Below are 16,273 nucleotides of genomic sequence, written 5' to 3' on the forward strand. Positions count from 1 at the left end.
TGTGTTTTATTTTACTTATTTTAACATTATTTACAAATTACCATAATTAACCTTAAAAATATTCCATAATTACACCAAATGCCATGCCACTATCATCCACTATCATACTAATGGTCAATTTACCACTTAAAGATTTTAAATTTAAGGTTCTATAGCTATTAAATACCTTTAGCTAATAGAACGAAACTTTTACATTTTATGCGATCTAGTCCTTTTTCTTAAATTGAGCAATTAAACGATAAAATTAGCTTACGAAATTTTCACACATACAAGCTATTATCTGTAATCACTAAAAATAATATTAAAAAAAATTTCGACATCGGATTTGTGGTTCCGAAACTATTGTTCCGGTTTAGCTAAAACCAGACTGTTACATAAAGAACTGAATTTAAATAGAAAAATAGCCATAACCTAATTGGGAAATAATTCCCTTATTATAGTAAACTCCTAAAAAATAAAATAAAATGTTCCTAAAAAATCTCAATTCATTATTTTAAGATTTATCTACTTAAATAATTTAAAAACTAAATTCAACATGTACGACATGTGTAAGCTCAATTGTTTATAGTTTCTTTTTTCTTTAATTTCCATATTTGAATATTTGGAAGGTTGTTAAAGAACCGTATTTTTATACCATATTTGAATATATGTCGATATCGAAACATGAATACTTCTAGAAAAATAAAAGAAAATTTAATATTATTTTTTCTAATATAATAGAAAAAATGTGGCATAAATTAAAAAAAAAAAAAAGAAGTTAAACAAGAAGGTGATAAGTAGATGCAGGGTTGCTTGGAGGGTTGAAAGACATGGGCGAAATGGGATTGGTAGGGTTAAAAGATGTAGAATTCTGTGTTGTGGGGGCATTGAGGAAACTAGCGAAACGAGAAACAAATGGATCAGTAAAGGATGAAACAATAGGAAGCGATTATGAACTTTTTTTTTGCAGGTTTTGATAATAACCAAAAGATGGTCGAAGTCCAAGGATAAGAAGAATAATAACTCAGAGAAGAAGCCTATAAGGTGTCCATTGATGAGGATGTTAACACTGCAAAGGTGAATAAGCTGAGCAACTTCTCATGACATTTTCTGTTTGGCAGAAGGCAAACTTTTGCATCCATGGTAAGAAAATATAAAGGGAGAATATCAGAAGTTACGTTATTTTGATTCTTTAATTTTTTCGAAGTATTAATGTTTGACATATTTAGATATGAGTATGATTATATGAAGATATAATCCTCTAAATTTATGAAAAATCTTAGGAAAGAAAAAAACCCTCTGTAAGATACCCATATTGGATACTCACTTGGAGTCTGAATTTGGGTAAGGTAGGATATGTTCGGACTTAGGTGTGGTTTCCGATTATGGGTACGTTCAATTTCATCTAAGTTATCTTATGAATTTGAAAGGCATTTGGAGATTCATATCAATATACTCATGTGTCAAATGCGGATATTCAAGTAAAACAAAAAAGAAAATGTTTTCCACATCAGTAGGCAAGCGCATACGCTGTTGACTAGAACCATGGAAACACATTACGTTATTTTAAGAATGTAGGTAGAAATACTATTCCTTTTAACCTAATGAACAAAAACAATTAAATAACAAAATATAATATATTCTTACGTTTTGCTAAGCTTATCTTGAGACTTTAACCATATTAATAAAACAAGAATATAATTTAAAGTTGCTTTTTCAAGGAAAAGTGTGATGGGGTAGGTGTAATTCACTGATTAATGAGTTATCAGTGAAGCCGCCACTTTACATGTTCTTATATGTTATCTTTTTTATTTTTGTCTTCTTGTTTGTTGTTGGAATATCCAAAGGTATCCCCAACAACTATTGATTTGTTCTTTGATTCTTTTACATTCTTCGGTGTTTTCTATTTCCATTTTCTCATTACATGTTTGATTGATTCTTCTGTTTCCACAGCTTGGGGGAACAAGTATTTCTTGCCTATTCCTCTGTTATCTGAGCGGGTTTTTGCCCTTTATAAACAGTTCAGAAGCTTGCGTTTTGCAATAAGAAAACCTTGTTTTCCTTTGTTAAATTGCGGAAATTTTGAGAATCCTCCATGGAAGACAGATATGCAATCAAGAAAGATGTTACTGAAGTAATGTTTTTTTTCTCAATCATTTAAGTGTTGTTGATATTGCCATTAGTCTTCTGCAACTTGTTTTAATCTCATCGTGGCTTATGCAGTTAATAGGTAACACGCCTATGGTATATCTGAACAATATCGTCGATGGTTGCGGAGCTCGAATTGCTGCCAAGCTTGAGCTGATGGAACCTTGCTCCAGTGTTAAAGACAGGCATAAACTTCATAATTTACATTTGACTTTTACATTCTTCACAGCATCTTGCAAACTGTTACCTGCAGAATAATGCCTTTGTTCATTGTTTATCGATCCCCAGGATTGCATACAGTATGATTAAAGATGCGGAATATAAGGGCTTGATTACATCCGGGAAGGTATGGTACCGTATTCGAAGATGCTTTGCTCAGTTTAGCTTCCCGGTTAATGCATATGAAGTGATTGTTTGATAACCTAACCAGGATGAAATATAGACCCACGAACAGTTAAAACTTCAGATTGTTTTGGAAGACTATCGTAATATCTTCTGCAGTTTTGCTTCAATTGACTTTTGATCAAATTAGGGCTATTTTCCACATGGAATGGTCCAGACACGGAACATTTAAGCTAACAAATTTCCCGTTTCTTCTGCATATATTGAAATAATATCGGCTATAGAGTGTTCTCATCGACACTACCAGTGGTAATACCGGCATTGCAATGGCTTTCATTGGGGCAGCCAGGGGTTATAAAGTTATTGTCACAATGCCAGCTTATATGAGCATCGAGAGGAGAATCGTTCTTCGAGCTTTTGGAGCTGAGGTACGACTCACAGACCCAGCCAAGGGCTTTAAAGGGTCATTAGACAAGGCTTTGGAGATACTAAAGAACACACGTAATGGTTACATGCTTCGGCAATTTGAAAACCCTTCCAATCCAAAGGTAGTATCTTTATTGTTATAACATTTCCAGTGTTTCATCAGGTGATGTTTAAAAGAAGTTATGAATTATTTGTTTAAGATTCATTACGAAACCACTGGTCCAGAGATATGGAAAGACTCAGAAGGGAAAGTTGATGTATTAGTTGCTGGCATAGGGACTGGTGGGACAGTAACAGGTGCAGGGAGATTCCTCAAAGAGAAAAACTCAAAGATCAAGGTTTGTTCCCCATTTGAGACCCAAATTCAGACAAGGAGCCAATGTCCTTGTTGTTATGCTAATAAGAACGTATTCTTCTTTTGTCGACATATAGGTATATGGCGTGGAACCCGTTGAAAGTGCAGTCTTAAATGGTGGAAAACCCGGTAAAGTGTCAAGTCACTTTCACCCTTTGTTATGTGATTCGTGCGATATCCAGTACTTAATTATTTCCTTCGTTACATTACCTGTGCTTTGCATGTCAAAGGCTCTCATCTGATCCAAGGAATTGGTGCTGGTATCATCCTTGATGTTTTGGATGTTGGCCTCCTTGATGAAGTTGTCCAGGTAAGTCTCAATAGCATTGCATTCGAATTCGTTTGTCGAAGTTTCTGAATGTTCTTTTTTCCCTCAGAAACAGTTCTAGGAAACATTGCCATTGGTTTTATTTCTGAAAAATCAACAAATTTCGATAATGGTATTCTTTTTCCTTATATGAACTGATTTCATTCGCCATATCGAGCATCAATCATCTGATCCATCGATTATCCTTTATGATGCCGTTGTAGTTTCCTACATACTGTTCAATGAAACTCTGCAATGGCTTTGATTTTTGAAAAATTAAAGAACTTCCATTTCGGTCACAATGATAGAATTCTTTTTCCTCCTAAGAACCCATTTTATTCACCATGGCAAGCATCAATCACCTGACCCATTGTTAATCCTATATGATGCATGGTAGTTTCCTATTCCACATATTTATACTTCTCTTGCTGTTGTAACTTCTTAGATATCCAGTGAAGAAGCCATTGAAACTGCTAAACTGTTAGCCTTGAAAGAAGGCTTGCTGGTATGTTCATAATCATTACTCGATTGTTACAACCGTCTCGACCACTTCTTCTTTTTCTTCATCTGTTTCCTCAAATGAATTGAGCTTGACAGGTTGGTATATCATCTGGTGCTGCAGCAGCAGCTGCAATTAAGTTGGCAAAGAGGCCAGAAAACTCAGGCAAACTCATAGTTGTGAGTTGCATTCCCTTCTTCAAGTTGGTACATATAGCAACAACGCCTATACCAATCAAGCTAAGACTCAATCAGCTTTCCGAACTCAAATTTTAAAATTTATTACATTACTGAAAATTTTTTCCAACTTTTCTTTTTCATACAATTGAATATTTAACTTATTTTGTTCGTGCTCATTATTTTTCTTAAAATGCTTGTATATTTTGACCCTAAATAGTTATGCATCAACGACACTTGAGCTTTCTTGTTTTTATTTTACAGGTAATTTTTCCCAGCGCTGGTGAGCGTTACCTGTCTTCTGCATTGTTTGAATCCTTAAGGCATGAAGCGGAAAACATGGCCATAGATTGATGCCATTATTATCCTAAGAATATGGATTTTAAATTATTATAATTATTAAAAGTTCCTTTTAACTTATATCTCAATTTTTTGTTGTAGTTTAAGTTTTTCAGTATAATTTTATTTTCTAATCACAAAATAAAAATAACATGAAATCACACAGTTTCATATAATTCTTTTTTCAGAATACACAGAATAAAATATTGATAAAAGCCATGTAAAAAGAAAATTTATGTTGCTGGATCAAATTGCACCCAAATTTTAAAAATATTTTACAATTAAATAAAAATAAAATAATTTTTATTTGGATAATTGAAAATCTTCTTATTTAGATAAGAGTGGTCGGATTGTACAGCCAATCCAATCTGATCTAAGCTAGATTTTCAACAAAATGTTTTTAACTTTTATCGATATCTATATGGTCCAAATACAAATAAAATAAAAATAAAAAATTAATTTTTAATTTTTAATTTTAATTTAAAATTATAAAACCCACGTTTTCTTATTAAAATATACTTTTTAAAGATTTTATCATTTATTAAAAAAATATTACGAAAAATATTTCCGGACCATAGTTTGGCCCAAACCATTAACACCCGGCTATTGGACAGGTTTAGTAGTTTGTCGTAATTGTTTTGATGTTTCTAGTACGACGCCTGGACCGGCTTTCCTACAACATCGATAAGCCAGCCACCATGCCACTCTTCTTCTCCCCCACTCTCTTCTTTTGACTTTCAAGTTCAGTTTTTTCGCAGAAGAGTTTTTTTTCTTTTGAAATTTATTAATTTTATTCATTTAATGATCCTTCCTTCACCTAAATCTCTGTTTCTTCATTTAATATCTCTTCCAACATCGAAGGAAAAAAAATAATTAAAAAAAAAGCAAACTTCGAGAGGCTCTTAGAAATTTTCTAGGGTTTAATTAAGCTCTCTCTCTCTCTCTCTCTCTCTCTCTCTCTCTCTCTGTCTCTCTCTCTCTTTTTAACACTGATTATTGTCAAACCGACGTCGATTTCATCTTCGAAGACCGTCTCGGTAAGTTCAAAGATTTAGTCTCCTCACTTCTTTTCTCCTTTTTTTAATAAAAAATTCTATCATTGAATTCGGGCTTTCTCGGCGATCATTTCAAGTTTTCTTATCTCTGCATTTATTTAGTTGACTTTTTTTGTTAGATTTTTCTTTTGTGGAAATTTTGTTTATTTGTATTAATTCATTGATTCTTTTTTATATTAATTTATCTAGTTCGATCATTTTGGTAAAAAAAAATTTGCTTGATTTTTCAATGTGTTATCGTATTTTTAGAAATCGTGTTTGATTAAGATAAGAATTCAAATTCTAGTCGCAGTAGTTACGGTTTTGAGTAGAAATTTGGTTTTGATGAGAGTTTAGTTGTTTGTTGGTTGAATCAGTTTCTGTATAATTTTTTTTAGAAAGTTTTTATTTGTAAAAAAAAAAATATTAATAATCTGATATATGTAGATAATTTTGGTCTACTTAGTTTATTTTATTTCTTTCATTGACATTTTATTGCAGAATATAGGTTATTCTGACCTACTATATCTAGTTGATATCCAATTATTTACTGGGCAATGACTTATAGGTGCTAAAGTTTTTAATTTTCATTTGAATGATTATCTAGGGCTCACTGCAATGCATCGAGTTGGCAGTGCTGGGAACAATTCCAATTCTAGCCGCCCGCGTAAAGAAAAGAGGCTGACATATGTATTAAATGACTCTGATGACACAAAGGTAAAGTGGTTTGTGTGTGTGTCTTTTTGCTTATAATTATTTTCCTTTAACAATTCCTCTTCCTTGTTATCGGCAATCTCAAGGAATTTGCATATTCATATTCATTTTTTGTTAGTATTCTAAGTATTTATGTTTTTCATTTTAATGCCACATTTATATTATTGGTTTTTCTGCTATTTTATGTTTATACGTCTTTCCTTTTATGCATTTGTTACTAAAATATAATTTCAAGAGTCTTGTGTTTGCTTTTCATCAAATCTGAGTAGGAAATTTTGATATTTATATTTTTTATGATTAAGTTGGTGGATTTGAAATTTATTTGGGGTTGGAACTTGTAAACTTCCTTCTCCAAGATACAGCTTTGCCAGTCTCATTATTGGCTGCCTTTTATCCTTAGGATTGACCACAATTCACAAGAACATTTTTGTATCTTATTGGAAGAGGGAAGGTTAGGATGGACCTGGTGTGAGATATAATATTGTTTGAGTAACCCTGGATGTTGTAGGAGTTAAGGATTGTCAGCAAAGGCATTTTAGTGTGTTGTAGATTCTTATCCAAGAAATTTATCATTTGATGATGCCATGTGCCTGTGTAAATTGCTAGAAACATGAAAGTGTATGCTAATCAATAATGTAAAGGGACTGGAAAGGCTACCATGAGACAACACAAATAATCTTATTTATATATGTTATACTAAATTAGAATGGAAATGATTGTTTGTAATTCTCAGTAACTAATTCTTTATAGTATCCATGCATTCATCATTATTCATTAATGTAGGACCATTTTCACTATAAACTTGAATAATTTTGCTTATGCTTTACTTTATATTGTTAATTATGTCATTATCTTGAATTATAAACTAGTCAATCATTTTATCACTTTATTTTGGGTATGGGAACTAGGCTCTGATGTTTCTCTACTTATGTTTTCTTCTTCTTTTTTTTTTTTTTTGCAGCATTCTGCTGGTATAAATTGTTTGGCTGTGCTAAAGTCATCTGTCTCTGATGGTTGCAACTATCTCTTCACTGGAAGCCGTGATGGCACGCTTAAGAGATGGGCACTGGCTGAAGATGCTGCCACTTGCTCTGCTACATTTGAGTCACATGTTGATTGGGTACCTTCTTTTTTGCTTCTTGTTTTTGCTATGAGCAGGACCATCATACTTTAGATGGTATCTTTTTATTGCTAATTTTTTGTTCGGAGCATGTGATAATTTAATTAATTAAATTTTTGGTTTCTTGATGTATTATCAGTATGAATGATTGCTTATTAACCAACCTGCTCACCCGAAGTAATATCTAGAGCAAGTATTCACTGTGCACTTCAATTACATCAGTAGTCAGTTTGAATGTTGATGGCTCCTTTTTCTTTTTTCAGTTTGTGAATACACCATCCAGTTATCTTATAAAATTTATCTATGTAACAATGTAAATTATGATTGAGAATTTCCTTGTGCAGGTAAATGATACTGTAATTGCTGGTGAAAATACACTTGTTTCATGCTCGTCAGACACCACATTGAAGGTTTGTCATTAATTCGTGTATTAGATTTAGCTTTTCTCTTTTTAACTTATTTTGTCAAATATTTTTTTTGGCCGCTACTTTTGTTAAATATTGACATGTGCTCTTTCTTTTTGATACGCCAGATATGGAATTGCTTGTCTGATGGGACTTGTACCAGGACTCTTCGTCAACACTCTGACTATGTTACATGTCTAGCTGCTGCTGAAAGAAATGTAATTCTTATATAAAATTTTCTTTGGATTTTATTAGGTGCATGAGTGAAATGTTCTTGTCGGTGCAATATTGCTATTTAGGTTTCATGTTTGATTTGGCTGCTTAAGTTGTGCATCAAGGCATGTTTTTTAATATTATAGAAGTCATTTTCTGATTCTTTTTTAGTGCCATACATTTTAGGCAAATGTGGTTGCCTCTGGGGGTCTTGGTGGGGAGGTTTTTGTATGGGATATTGAAGCTGCGGTTACTCCACTCTCTAAGTCCAGTGATGTAATGGAAGATGATTTTTCCAATGGTATCAATGGTTCTGCAAATTCATTACCCGTATCCAGTCTGCGACCAATTAGCTCGAATAACAGTATTACTGCTCACACAACTCAGTGTCCTGGATATGTCCCCATCGCTGCCAAAGGCCATAAAGAGTCAGTCTATGCATTGGCAATGAATGATAATGGATCCCTTCTTGTCTCTGGTGGAACTGAGAAGGTAAGTGTTGCTTCTTCTGAATTCAATTTTTATGTAAATAACATGTTTCTCTCCACTTATGACATTTTGCCAGTTGCCAGGGATGGTCTGTTGATAATTTGTTTTACCTAACAATTTCAGTAGCAATTTAATTTCCTGCCACAATTTCTTATAGGTTGTGCGTGTTTGGGACCCAAGAACAGGTTCAAAGACTATGAAGTTAAGAGGGCATACAGATAACGTTAGGGCTCTGCTTCTGGATTCTACTGGCAGGTTGCTACACTGAATTTAGATCTGTAGAGTTAAAAATAGTTTTAGTTTGATTTAGTTGGAAGCCTTACAAATATGGTGCTTAATTTTATTGTTTCTTATCGCGGTCCTATGATGCAAAATATTTTGAGAACAATGAGCGTGGTTGTAGGGTGGAGACTAAATCATTTTATGGCTTCATGTGTGCATGTTCACATTTTTTTTTAACTGCTACATTGTTTTCTAGTAAAATTGGGTGAATACTTTTTCTTTGAAAATATCAGGGAGTTTTTCGTTATTTGATGGGTTCTTCCCTTGATTGACTTCTAGTGAGTTCTTTTATTTGCTTGTGTGTTCTTCTGCACCGTATTTATTTTACTAGTGAAAAGTTTGACAGACATCTCATATTCTCTCAGGTATTGTTTATCAGGGTCCTCTGATTCTATGATCAGGTATATAATCTGTGCAAGTTTTCACTGTTGTATAACATGCCATTTTCAGCCATAAAGAATCTAAGTCCTTTCCTTTTAAATGGTCATAATTTTATTTTGTAGGCTATGGGACCTTGGTCAGCAGCGTTGTGTGCATTCATATGCTGTGCATACAGATTCTGTTTGGGCACTTGCGAGCACCCCAACATTTACTCATGTTTATAGTGGTGGTAGAGATCTTTCTGTAAGTACATATTCATGCCAAACAGTTTTAGCAGAATCTTTGTCAATTTTGCCAATGTTTTGATGTAGAAGTTGAGAGGAAACCTATGCTGATATAGCACAATTGGCTTATAGTATTTTAGGATTGATTGAGATTAAAGGATCAGAAATTATGATAATAATTAGGGGTTCTAATTATTGGTATCAATTGAGATTGGATGGAACTAATAAAGGATTAGAAAGCAATTCTGGCTTGTGCTGGTAAATGGTAATTTTTGCAGTACTCTTAACAAGTAAATTATGGGTCAAGGATTTAATTTCATGATGAATTTGTGTGAGTGGGATCGGGATTTATTGGAAGTATTCCTGGTTGGTTTGAGATTGAAATCAATGCAAGTAATTAGAGATAAGGAAGAAAAGTGGTCTAGGTTCACACCTAAGCACTAGGGCAAGGGTTGGTACAACAGTTGCTGAAGTTCTCATCAGTTGTTGTCTGGTAATATAAAATAGATCGTGCTCATTTGTAGAGTTTGTAATAATTTTCCTAGAAAGACTGTGATCAGTAGGAAACTCCAAAATTGACTTAAACGACTCCTAAGCGATGGATAAGAACCTAATAAAATAATACAAACTCAAGTAAATATGGTTCCTAGCATCAAATTCTTTAACTTCCAGTTGATTTTGAAACTATCAGCATATCTGTAACTTTCTAGGAAACCCAAAACAGAATATAACTTTGCAAGTTAAACTCCAAGAAATGTAACGTTAAGACTTAATATCTATTCAGCTTAAGTTTCTGAATCATTCTGACAGCAAATGAAGACAATACTTCTAGGTTTCTTCCGCATATGATCTTGACAGTTCTTGACAACCTTGTATGAAACTTCTAATAATTAGCTTTAACTCTCAATTTGCGCTTCTAATATTTAGCTTTAACTCTCAACTGGCTCTTACTTTTTATACATACACCAGTTGTATTTGACAGACTTGACAACAAGAGAGAGTCTTTTGCTTTGCACAAAGGAACACCCAGTTTTGCAGTTGGCGTTGCATGATGATAGTATCTGGGTTGCAACGACAGATTCTTCAGTTCATAGATGGCCTGCTGAAGGAAGAAATCCTCAGAAGGTCTTTCAAAGAGGTGGTTCATTCTTGGCTGGAAACTTGTCTTTTTCAAGGGCAAGAGTTTCCTTAGAAGGGTCTACCCCTGTAAGTATAGTTTGTGTGCGACTGTATTATATTTGCTATTGCTTACAGCAATCATCTTGTTTGTCACGAAAATTTTTGTCTCATAAATATCTCTTTTCACCTTTTTCTTAATTTTTATCAAGTATTATTAAATATACAAACTCTGCATTGTAGTAACATTTATTTTCTTTATATTCTTGAATTCTAGGGAATGTTGCGCTGCTCATTAGTTGTTAACTGGTTCTGTTTCATTTGTTCTTTGCTCACTCAACCCCAAGGAGAAAAGAACAAATATTAGAATTTGTTTTTATTACTCATGATGTGATTTGTTATGGATAACTCTTTGAGGTTTGACTGTATCTGGAATTTGTTTTAGCATCTTCTTCCATCACTTGCCCTTCATTAATGTGCTTCCATTGTTGGTTATTCAGGCTGCTGTTTATAAAGAACCAATCTTTTCCATTCCTGGAACTCCAGCAATAGTTCAGCATGAAATTTTAAATAACAGAAGGCATGTATTGACTAAGGTAAATGTGGTAGTACTTATATTTGTTGTTCCAAAGATTTTGTTTTTGGGATTTTTTTTGCGTATATGATATTTATGCTTCTTGAACAGGATACTGCTGGTTCGGTAAAGCTCTGGGAGATAACCAGGGGTGTTGTGGTCGAGGACTATGGACAGGTGAATGAGAAACTAGAATTTTTTTTCCCTCTTTTTCTGTCTTTGTTTCTTGAGTACAAGTGGATTGCACTTTGCTTTTCCCTTCCAAGTTTTGTACACATAGACACTTGTATATATTTATCCATTCATTAAATTTCAATGGCCAGGTTTCATTTGACGAGAAAAAGCAGGAGTTGTTTGAGATGGTATGCTACCTACTTATTTAAATTTATATCAGTTAAACACAATGCATCATTTTGTAAGGAATTTGCTTTTTTTATTTTTAAAACCACTAGGTAAGCATTCCAGCATGGTTCACTGTGGATACCCGGCTTGGAAGCTTGTCTGTTCATTTGGACACACCCCAATGCTTTTCTGCGGAGATGTATTCTGTTGATCTAAACATAACTGGGAAGCCTGAGGATGATAAGGTTTTAGACTTATTTTATTGATTTTGACAATCTTAAGACATGCATATCTACAGGAAGTGGTTGAGGAACTCTGTGATTATAATGTGCATCTGGTGTTAACTTGTCTTTGGCAGGTTAATCTAGCTCGTGAAACCCTTAAAGGTCTGTTGGCTCATTGGATGACCAAAAGAAGGCAAAGACTTGGCTCCCAGGCTTCCGCTAATGGAGATGTTTTATCAGGAAAGGATAATACTGCAAGAAGTCTTGCTCATTCAAGAATTGAGGTAGATGGAAATGCTGAAAATGACTCCATGGTCCATCCTCCTTTTGAGTTTTCTATGGTTTCCCCTCCATCAATTATCTCCGAGGGTTCCCAAGGAGGTCCTTGGAGAAAGAAAATTACTGAATTGGATGGAACTGAGGATGAGAAAGACTTCCCTTGGTGGGTTTTGGATTGTGTTTTAAACAATCGGCTACCACCACGAGAAAACACCAAGTAACTTCCGCGGCTCATTAAACTTTCCCTTAATATAATCTTTAAGTAACTAGTTTTCAACGAACTGCATACATTGAACTGTTTATCAGTTGACCTTGTTGATGTACTTGTTACACATGGATGAACTTAAGAAGTGTCATTAAATTCATGGTTAACTATGCTTTTTGTTTTCTTGTGCCTTTAGTTCTTACTCTCTGATATTTTTCTTGTGAAACGTCTGCACTTCTCTTCTTTTGTTTTTTTTTTTTTGGGGGAAGAGTACCTTCTTTTGCATTTTTGCACACTACTGCTACATTCAGAACCATGGATAATCATGTAGTTTACTTGAGTCTTCTCTCTCTCTCTCTCTCTCTTGATGAAGTTTTACTTTTCATTTATTTCAGGTGCAGCTTCTACCTTCATCCATGCGAAGGTACAGCTGTTCAGATCCTCACACAAGGGAAGTTAAGTGCTCCTCGTATATTGAGAATAAATAAGGTATGCCTGTTTGGTTTTTCCGTAGGACTTTCAAAATCTTTTTTTTTTTTTTTGGCATGGCATGCGATTGTACAAAGTTGCAAATGTTGATTCTATGCTAATTTAGATCACTTGGGTTAATACATTAGAATCTATTTCATGCTTTGGAGCATGGACAGCAAAAGGGCCAAAAGAGTAATGTTCAGTTAATGAAAATGCTATTTTAGCATACATATATTTTGATAGGACCTTTTAACTTTGTTCTAGCCAACACAATATATGAACGAATTAGAATAATCTTCTGTATTAGCTGTTGTTGAGTGCTTGTTTGCTCGTATGTAAGAGCAAGATGCCTTTGTGGCCTTTTAGATTTTATTTTCTTCTCTTTTTAAATTTTGGATACGGAATGCTGATAGGTGTCATATTGGAAAAACATATGTATATCAATGTATATTAATGCAGAACAGTTTGTCCTACACTGTATTTGTACATCAGTATTTTATTTAATTTTCTGGTATAATAATGTACTTTCACTTTGTTATGGTTTATATAGGTTGTTAATTATGTCGTAGAAAAGATGGTGCTTGACAAACCAATTGATACTGGAAATACCGATGGGTCACTTGCTCCTGGACATGGAGGACAATTGCAGCATTCAGCTGTCGTGGATGGTTCTTTTAAATCTGGATTGAAGCCTTGGCCGAAGCCTAGGCCTTCTGTTGAGATTTTATGCAATAATCAGGCAAGTAAACCATATATTAGATGTCATAATGCCTTTGGCTAAGAGCCTTGACCCATTTCTCAAAGCTGTGTGTTTTTTTTCCCATCATTTTCTGGTACCATTAATAAATCGTACCATGCAGTGTTTGAAATCAACAAACTAAAATTATTCATATGAACTTTTTAGTTCAAGTTCGATCATGCTATACTGATCACGTGTTTGATTTGCTACTATATGTTCCAGGTCTTATCTACAGACATGAGCTTAGCCACTGTGCGGGCCTACATATGGAAGAAACCTGAGGATTTGGTACTTAATTATAGAGTGGTTCAAGGCAGGTGATTTTATCAACTTCTGGGAGCAGGTGAGTGGGTTACCTGTGTTGCTTTTAACTAGGGTTGAGAAAATTTTGGTCAGAACTACTTAGCCAATGTCCCGACCAAAAATGTTGTTAGTATCAGTTTTAGTATTAAACCGACCAACTTGATCAAACTATTATAAATTATTATATTTATATATTTTAAAATATTTTATTATACAATAAATATTTTTAATATATTGATATTCTTACCCTGACCCTATTAAACCCACCCAATCCATTACCCAATAAACTCGTTACCAAATTTCCAAAATAACTGAGCAAACTAAGTTGATCTGGTTATTGCCGGTTATCAATATAAAGTTTGGTTGGTTTCAGTTCAAAAGTCTATGGAGTTCGGTTTATTAACATGGAACTACTGTTGGCTTTGTTTGATAGGTGAATAAGACATCATATAGTTTCTCTTTTAGTCTGCACATTGGATATCTGTATGAAGCAATCAACTTAAAAGAACTGTATCCTCTCTTATCTATCAGGCTGCAGTGTCTGTTTCGGGAAATCGAGATGGAAATCTCATACTGTTGTAAAGTGTTGGGAATTGTATTTGTTCGTCAGAGGTTTGCCTATATCAGAAGCAAATGTTGGATCCCTTATATATTTGCAAAGACAATTGGTTTTCAATGTGGGGGCGTTCTCCGGACTTCAACAAGATGATCGTTGTTAAAGTCGAGCAGATGGTATCATAAAGTTTTGGTCTTTGTGTAGTGCATGCTTTCGCCATACATCCGAGAAAAAGTTGTAGGGTGGAATGCAAGCGGTAGAACGGTTTGTAAACTCCGGGGGACAATTAGCTGAAAGTAAAATTGGGGGAAAAAAAGATTAGGCCATATGATGTCGACGAAAGGTCATGTAGATTTGTATTTTGAGGGTGATACAATATCTAGTCATAGAAACTGTTGTTACGAAATTGGTCTTTTTTTTAATTATTTGTCCTGGAAATAAAAAAGGACTGTTAATTTGTGTTTTTTATCCTTGTGCATTTGAAATTTAATTTTTTATTTTTAGGAATTTAGTTTCATTGTTTGGATTTAAAAAAATTATTCAGTTTTATAGCAAAGAATAAGAGCCAAAATTGAAACTTGATCATTGTTTATAATGTAAAATGAAAGTAATGCAAATTTGACAGAATTGGGAAGTTTCGTGTTAGTCTCTAAAATTCTAAAGATATTTAAATTATATATAATCACGTGATATTTTAATAAAAAGTTAATAATACTAACTGTACAAGCCCAATTTTGGGACTCAACTCAAACTTACCCAAAACCCATTACAACCCAAGCTCAATAGGCCCAAAATAATGTAGCCCAAATTTTTAGAGCAAAACAACAGGAATTTCAAACCCTAGGTGCGCCGCACCTAGGGTCTTCGACCAACCATCGCCTCGGTGCTAGTGGCACCTCCACCACCGCCTCGCTCCACTACCATTTGTGCAGTAGCAACAATGGAAGAATAGATAGATATTAAAAAAGGAAATGAAATGGCTATAAAAAGCCAAGCAAAACCATTGTATAAGGGGTTTTTTTTTTATTTTTCTCAGAAGAAAAAAAGAGATTCACATCAAAAAGTTTAGTAAATAAAAATACGAACTTGCAGCAAAGAATTTCGAAGGCTGATCTAAAGGTGTTATAAAACGACGTCGTTTTGGTGGCACCCATAAGCCCCAAAACGACGCCGTTTAACCAACTCGACCAGAAGCGGCTCAGACCCGCCTCAGATCCGCGTTTTCATCGGCGGTCTAATTACGCGCGTGGTCCTTCCGCTTTTCACACGTTTCGCAATTAGCTTTTTATTTCTTTCAAATTGGCCTCAAAGTTCATCACGTTTTGTAATTTAATCCTCTCTCCTGCGACGTCGTCTTAAGGGTTCGGGTAAATTCCCCTTTTGGCCCCTGGATATTATCTGCGTATTCAAATAGGTGCCCCTTTTTTATATTTCCTTTCGAATTGGCCCCAAAATCCTGTTTTAGTTTGAATTTAGTCCTTCTTTGAGATTTAATCGATTTTTATATTATTTTTACTTTTTATTTTTTTGGCATTATTTTAAGCATTATTATTATTATTATTACCATATTCATTAACATATTATCATTATTTTTGCTATACTCTGTTATTATTATATATACATACCTTTTATTATTTTTATGTATATTTTAAATATTATTATTGTTATTATTATCACCTATATGGTTATTATTATTACTATTAATATATATTTTGTCGCATATGTATGTATATCTTTGTAATACCCTGAAAATCTTTACAATAATATATTATCCTTGATATAATAAAATAAGGAAATAAAGTGATAAAAAAGGGAAGTTTTGAGTTATGGCAACATTGGGAAGTAAATTATGATATCTTGATTCAGGAAAGGACTAAATTGTAAAAGTTAGAAAAGTTTTGTTGCCTAAGAGTAAATACTCAAGACTTAAAGGGTTAAAGTGTAAATATGAAAAAGTTGAAGGACCAATAGTGTAAATATTTTAAGGGTAGAATGATCTAGAAACTAAGGAAAATGGATGAATTAGGACCAA

At 33.8% G+C, this 16,273-nt stretch overlaps 2 protein-coding genes across 7 annotated transcripts; both read left to right on the top strand.

The window, feature by feature from the left end:
• The first annotated feature begins 1,652 nt into the window (after positions 1 to 1,652).
• Positions 1,653 to 4,648, top strand: LOC108463981 (bifunctional L-3-cyanoalanine synthase/cysteine synthase D1-like). 5 transcript variants are annotated; one of them, XM_053024421.1, is made up of 11 exons: positions 1,653 to 1,715; positions 1,933 to 2,113; positions 2,203 to 2,312; positions 2,416 to 2,473; positions 2,754 to 3,017; positions 3,096 to 3,233; positions 3,328 to 3,379; positions 3,481 to 3,560; positions 4,003 to 4,062; positions 4,155 to 4,235; positions 4,497 to 4,648. In XM_053024421.1, the coding sequence occupies exons 2-11, from the start codon at positions 2,075 to 2,077 to the stop codon at positions 4,584 to 4,586; spliced, it is 972 nt and encodes a 323-aa protein (XP_052880381.1). In that variant the 5' UTR covers positions 1,653 to 1,715; positions 1,933 to 2,074; the 3' UTR covers positions 4,587 to 4,648. The 5 variants fall into 5 exon arrangements, 4 of the variants coding, with proteins under 4 accessions (XP_052880381.1, XP_017619512.1, XP_017619511.1 ...); XR_001868213.2 differs by having other exon boundaries at positions 1,698 to 1,826; positions 4,180 to 4,294; XM_017764023.2 differs by having other exon boundaries at positions 1,698 to 1,826; positions 4,155 to 4,294.
• Positions 4,649 to 5,130: 482 nt separating this feature from the next.
• LOC108463980 (uncharacterized) lies at positions 5,131 to 14,709 on the top strand. Of its 2 annotated transcripts, none has more exons than XM_017764020.2 (19): positions 5,131 to 5,608; positions 6,213 to 6,322; positions 7,281 to 7,439; positions 7,784 to 7,849; positions 7,972 to 8,061; positions 8,243 to 8,548; positions 8,703 to 8,800; positions 9,193 to 9,228; positions 9,331 to 9,451; positions 10,402 to 10,638; positions 11,049 to 11,144; positions 11,234 to 11,299; positions 11,446 to 11,484; positions 11,575 to 11,709; positions 11,823 to 12,184; positions 12,568 to 12,661; positions 13,194 to 13,382; positions 13,605 to 13,725; positions 14,119 to 14,709. In XM_017764020.2, the coding sequence occupies exons 2-18, from the start codon at positions 6,224 to 6,226 to the stop codon at positions 13,701 to 13,703; spliced, it is 2,292 nt and encodes a 763-aa protein (XP_017619509.1). In that variant the 5' UTR covers positions 5,131 to 5,608; positions 6,213 to 6,223; the 3' UTR covers positions 13,704 to 13,725; positions 14,119 to 14,709. The 2 variants fall into 2 exon arrangements, with proteins under 2 accessions (XP_017619509.1, XP_017619508.1); XM_017764019.2 differs by having other exon boundaries at positions 5,135 to 5,608; positions 14,217 to 14,709.
• Positions 14,710 to 16,273: the final 1,564 nt, after the last annotated feature.

This window comes from Gossypium arboreum, chromosome 13 (genome assembly GCF_025698485.1).
Source record: "Gossypium arboreum isolate Shixiya-1 chromosome 13, ASM2569848v2, whole genome shotgun sequence".
NCBI classification, from domain to species: Eukaryota; Viridiplantae; Streptophyta; class Magnoliopsida; order Malvales; family Malvaceae; genus Gossypium; species Gossypium arboreum.

Coding starts and splice junctions, on each gene's coding strand:
- LOC108463981 (XM_053024421.1), top strand. CDS start 2,075: ATGGAAGACAGATATGCAATCAAGAAAGATGTTACTGAA. Junction 2,313..2,415: donor TGCTCCAGTGTTAAAGACAG/GCATAAACTTCA, acceptor ATCGATCCCCAG/GATTGCATACAGTATGATTA. Junction 4,063..4,154: donor CCTTGAAAGAAGGCTTGCTG/GTATGTTCATAA, acceptor TGAGCTTGACAG/GTTGGTATATCATCTGGTGC.
- LOC108463980 (XM_017764020.2), top strand. CDS start 6,224: ATGCATCGAGTTGGCAGTGCTGGGAACAATTCCAATTCTAGCCGCCCG. Junction 7,850..7,971: donor CGTCAGACACCACATTGAAG/GTTTGTCATTAA, acceptor TTGATACGCCAG/ATATGGAATTGCTTGTCTGA. Junction 8,062..8,242: donor TAGCTGCTGCTGAAAGAAAT/GTAATTCTTATA, acceptor CATACATTTTAG/GCAAATGTGGTTGCCTCTGG.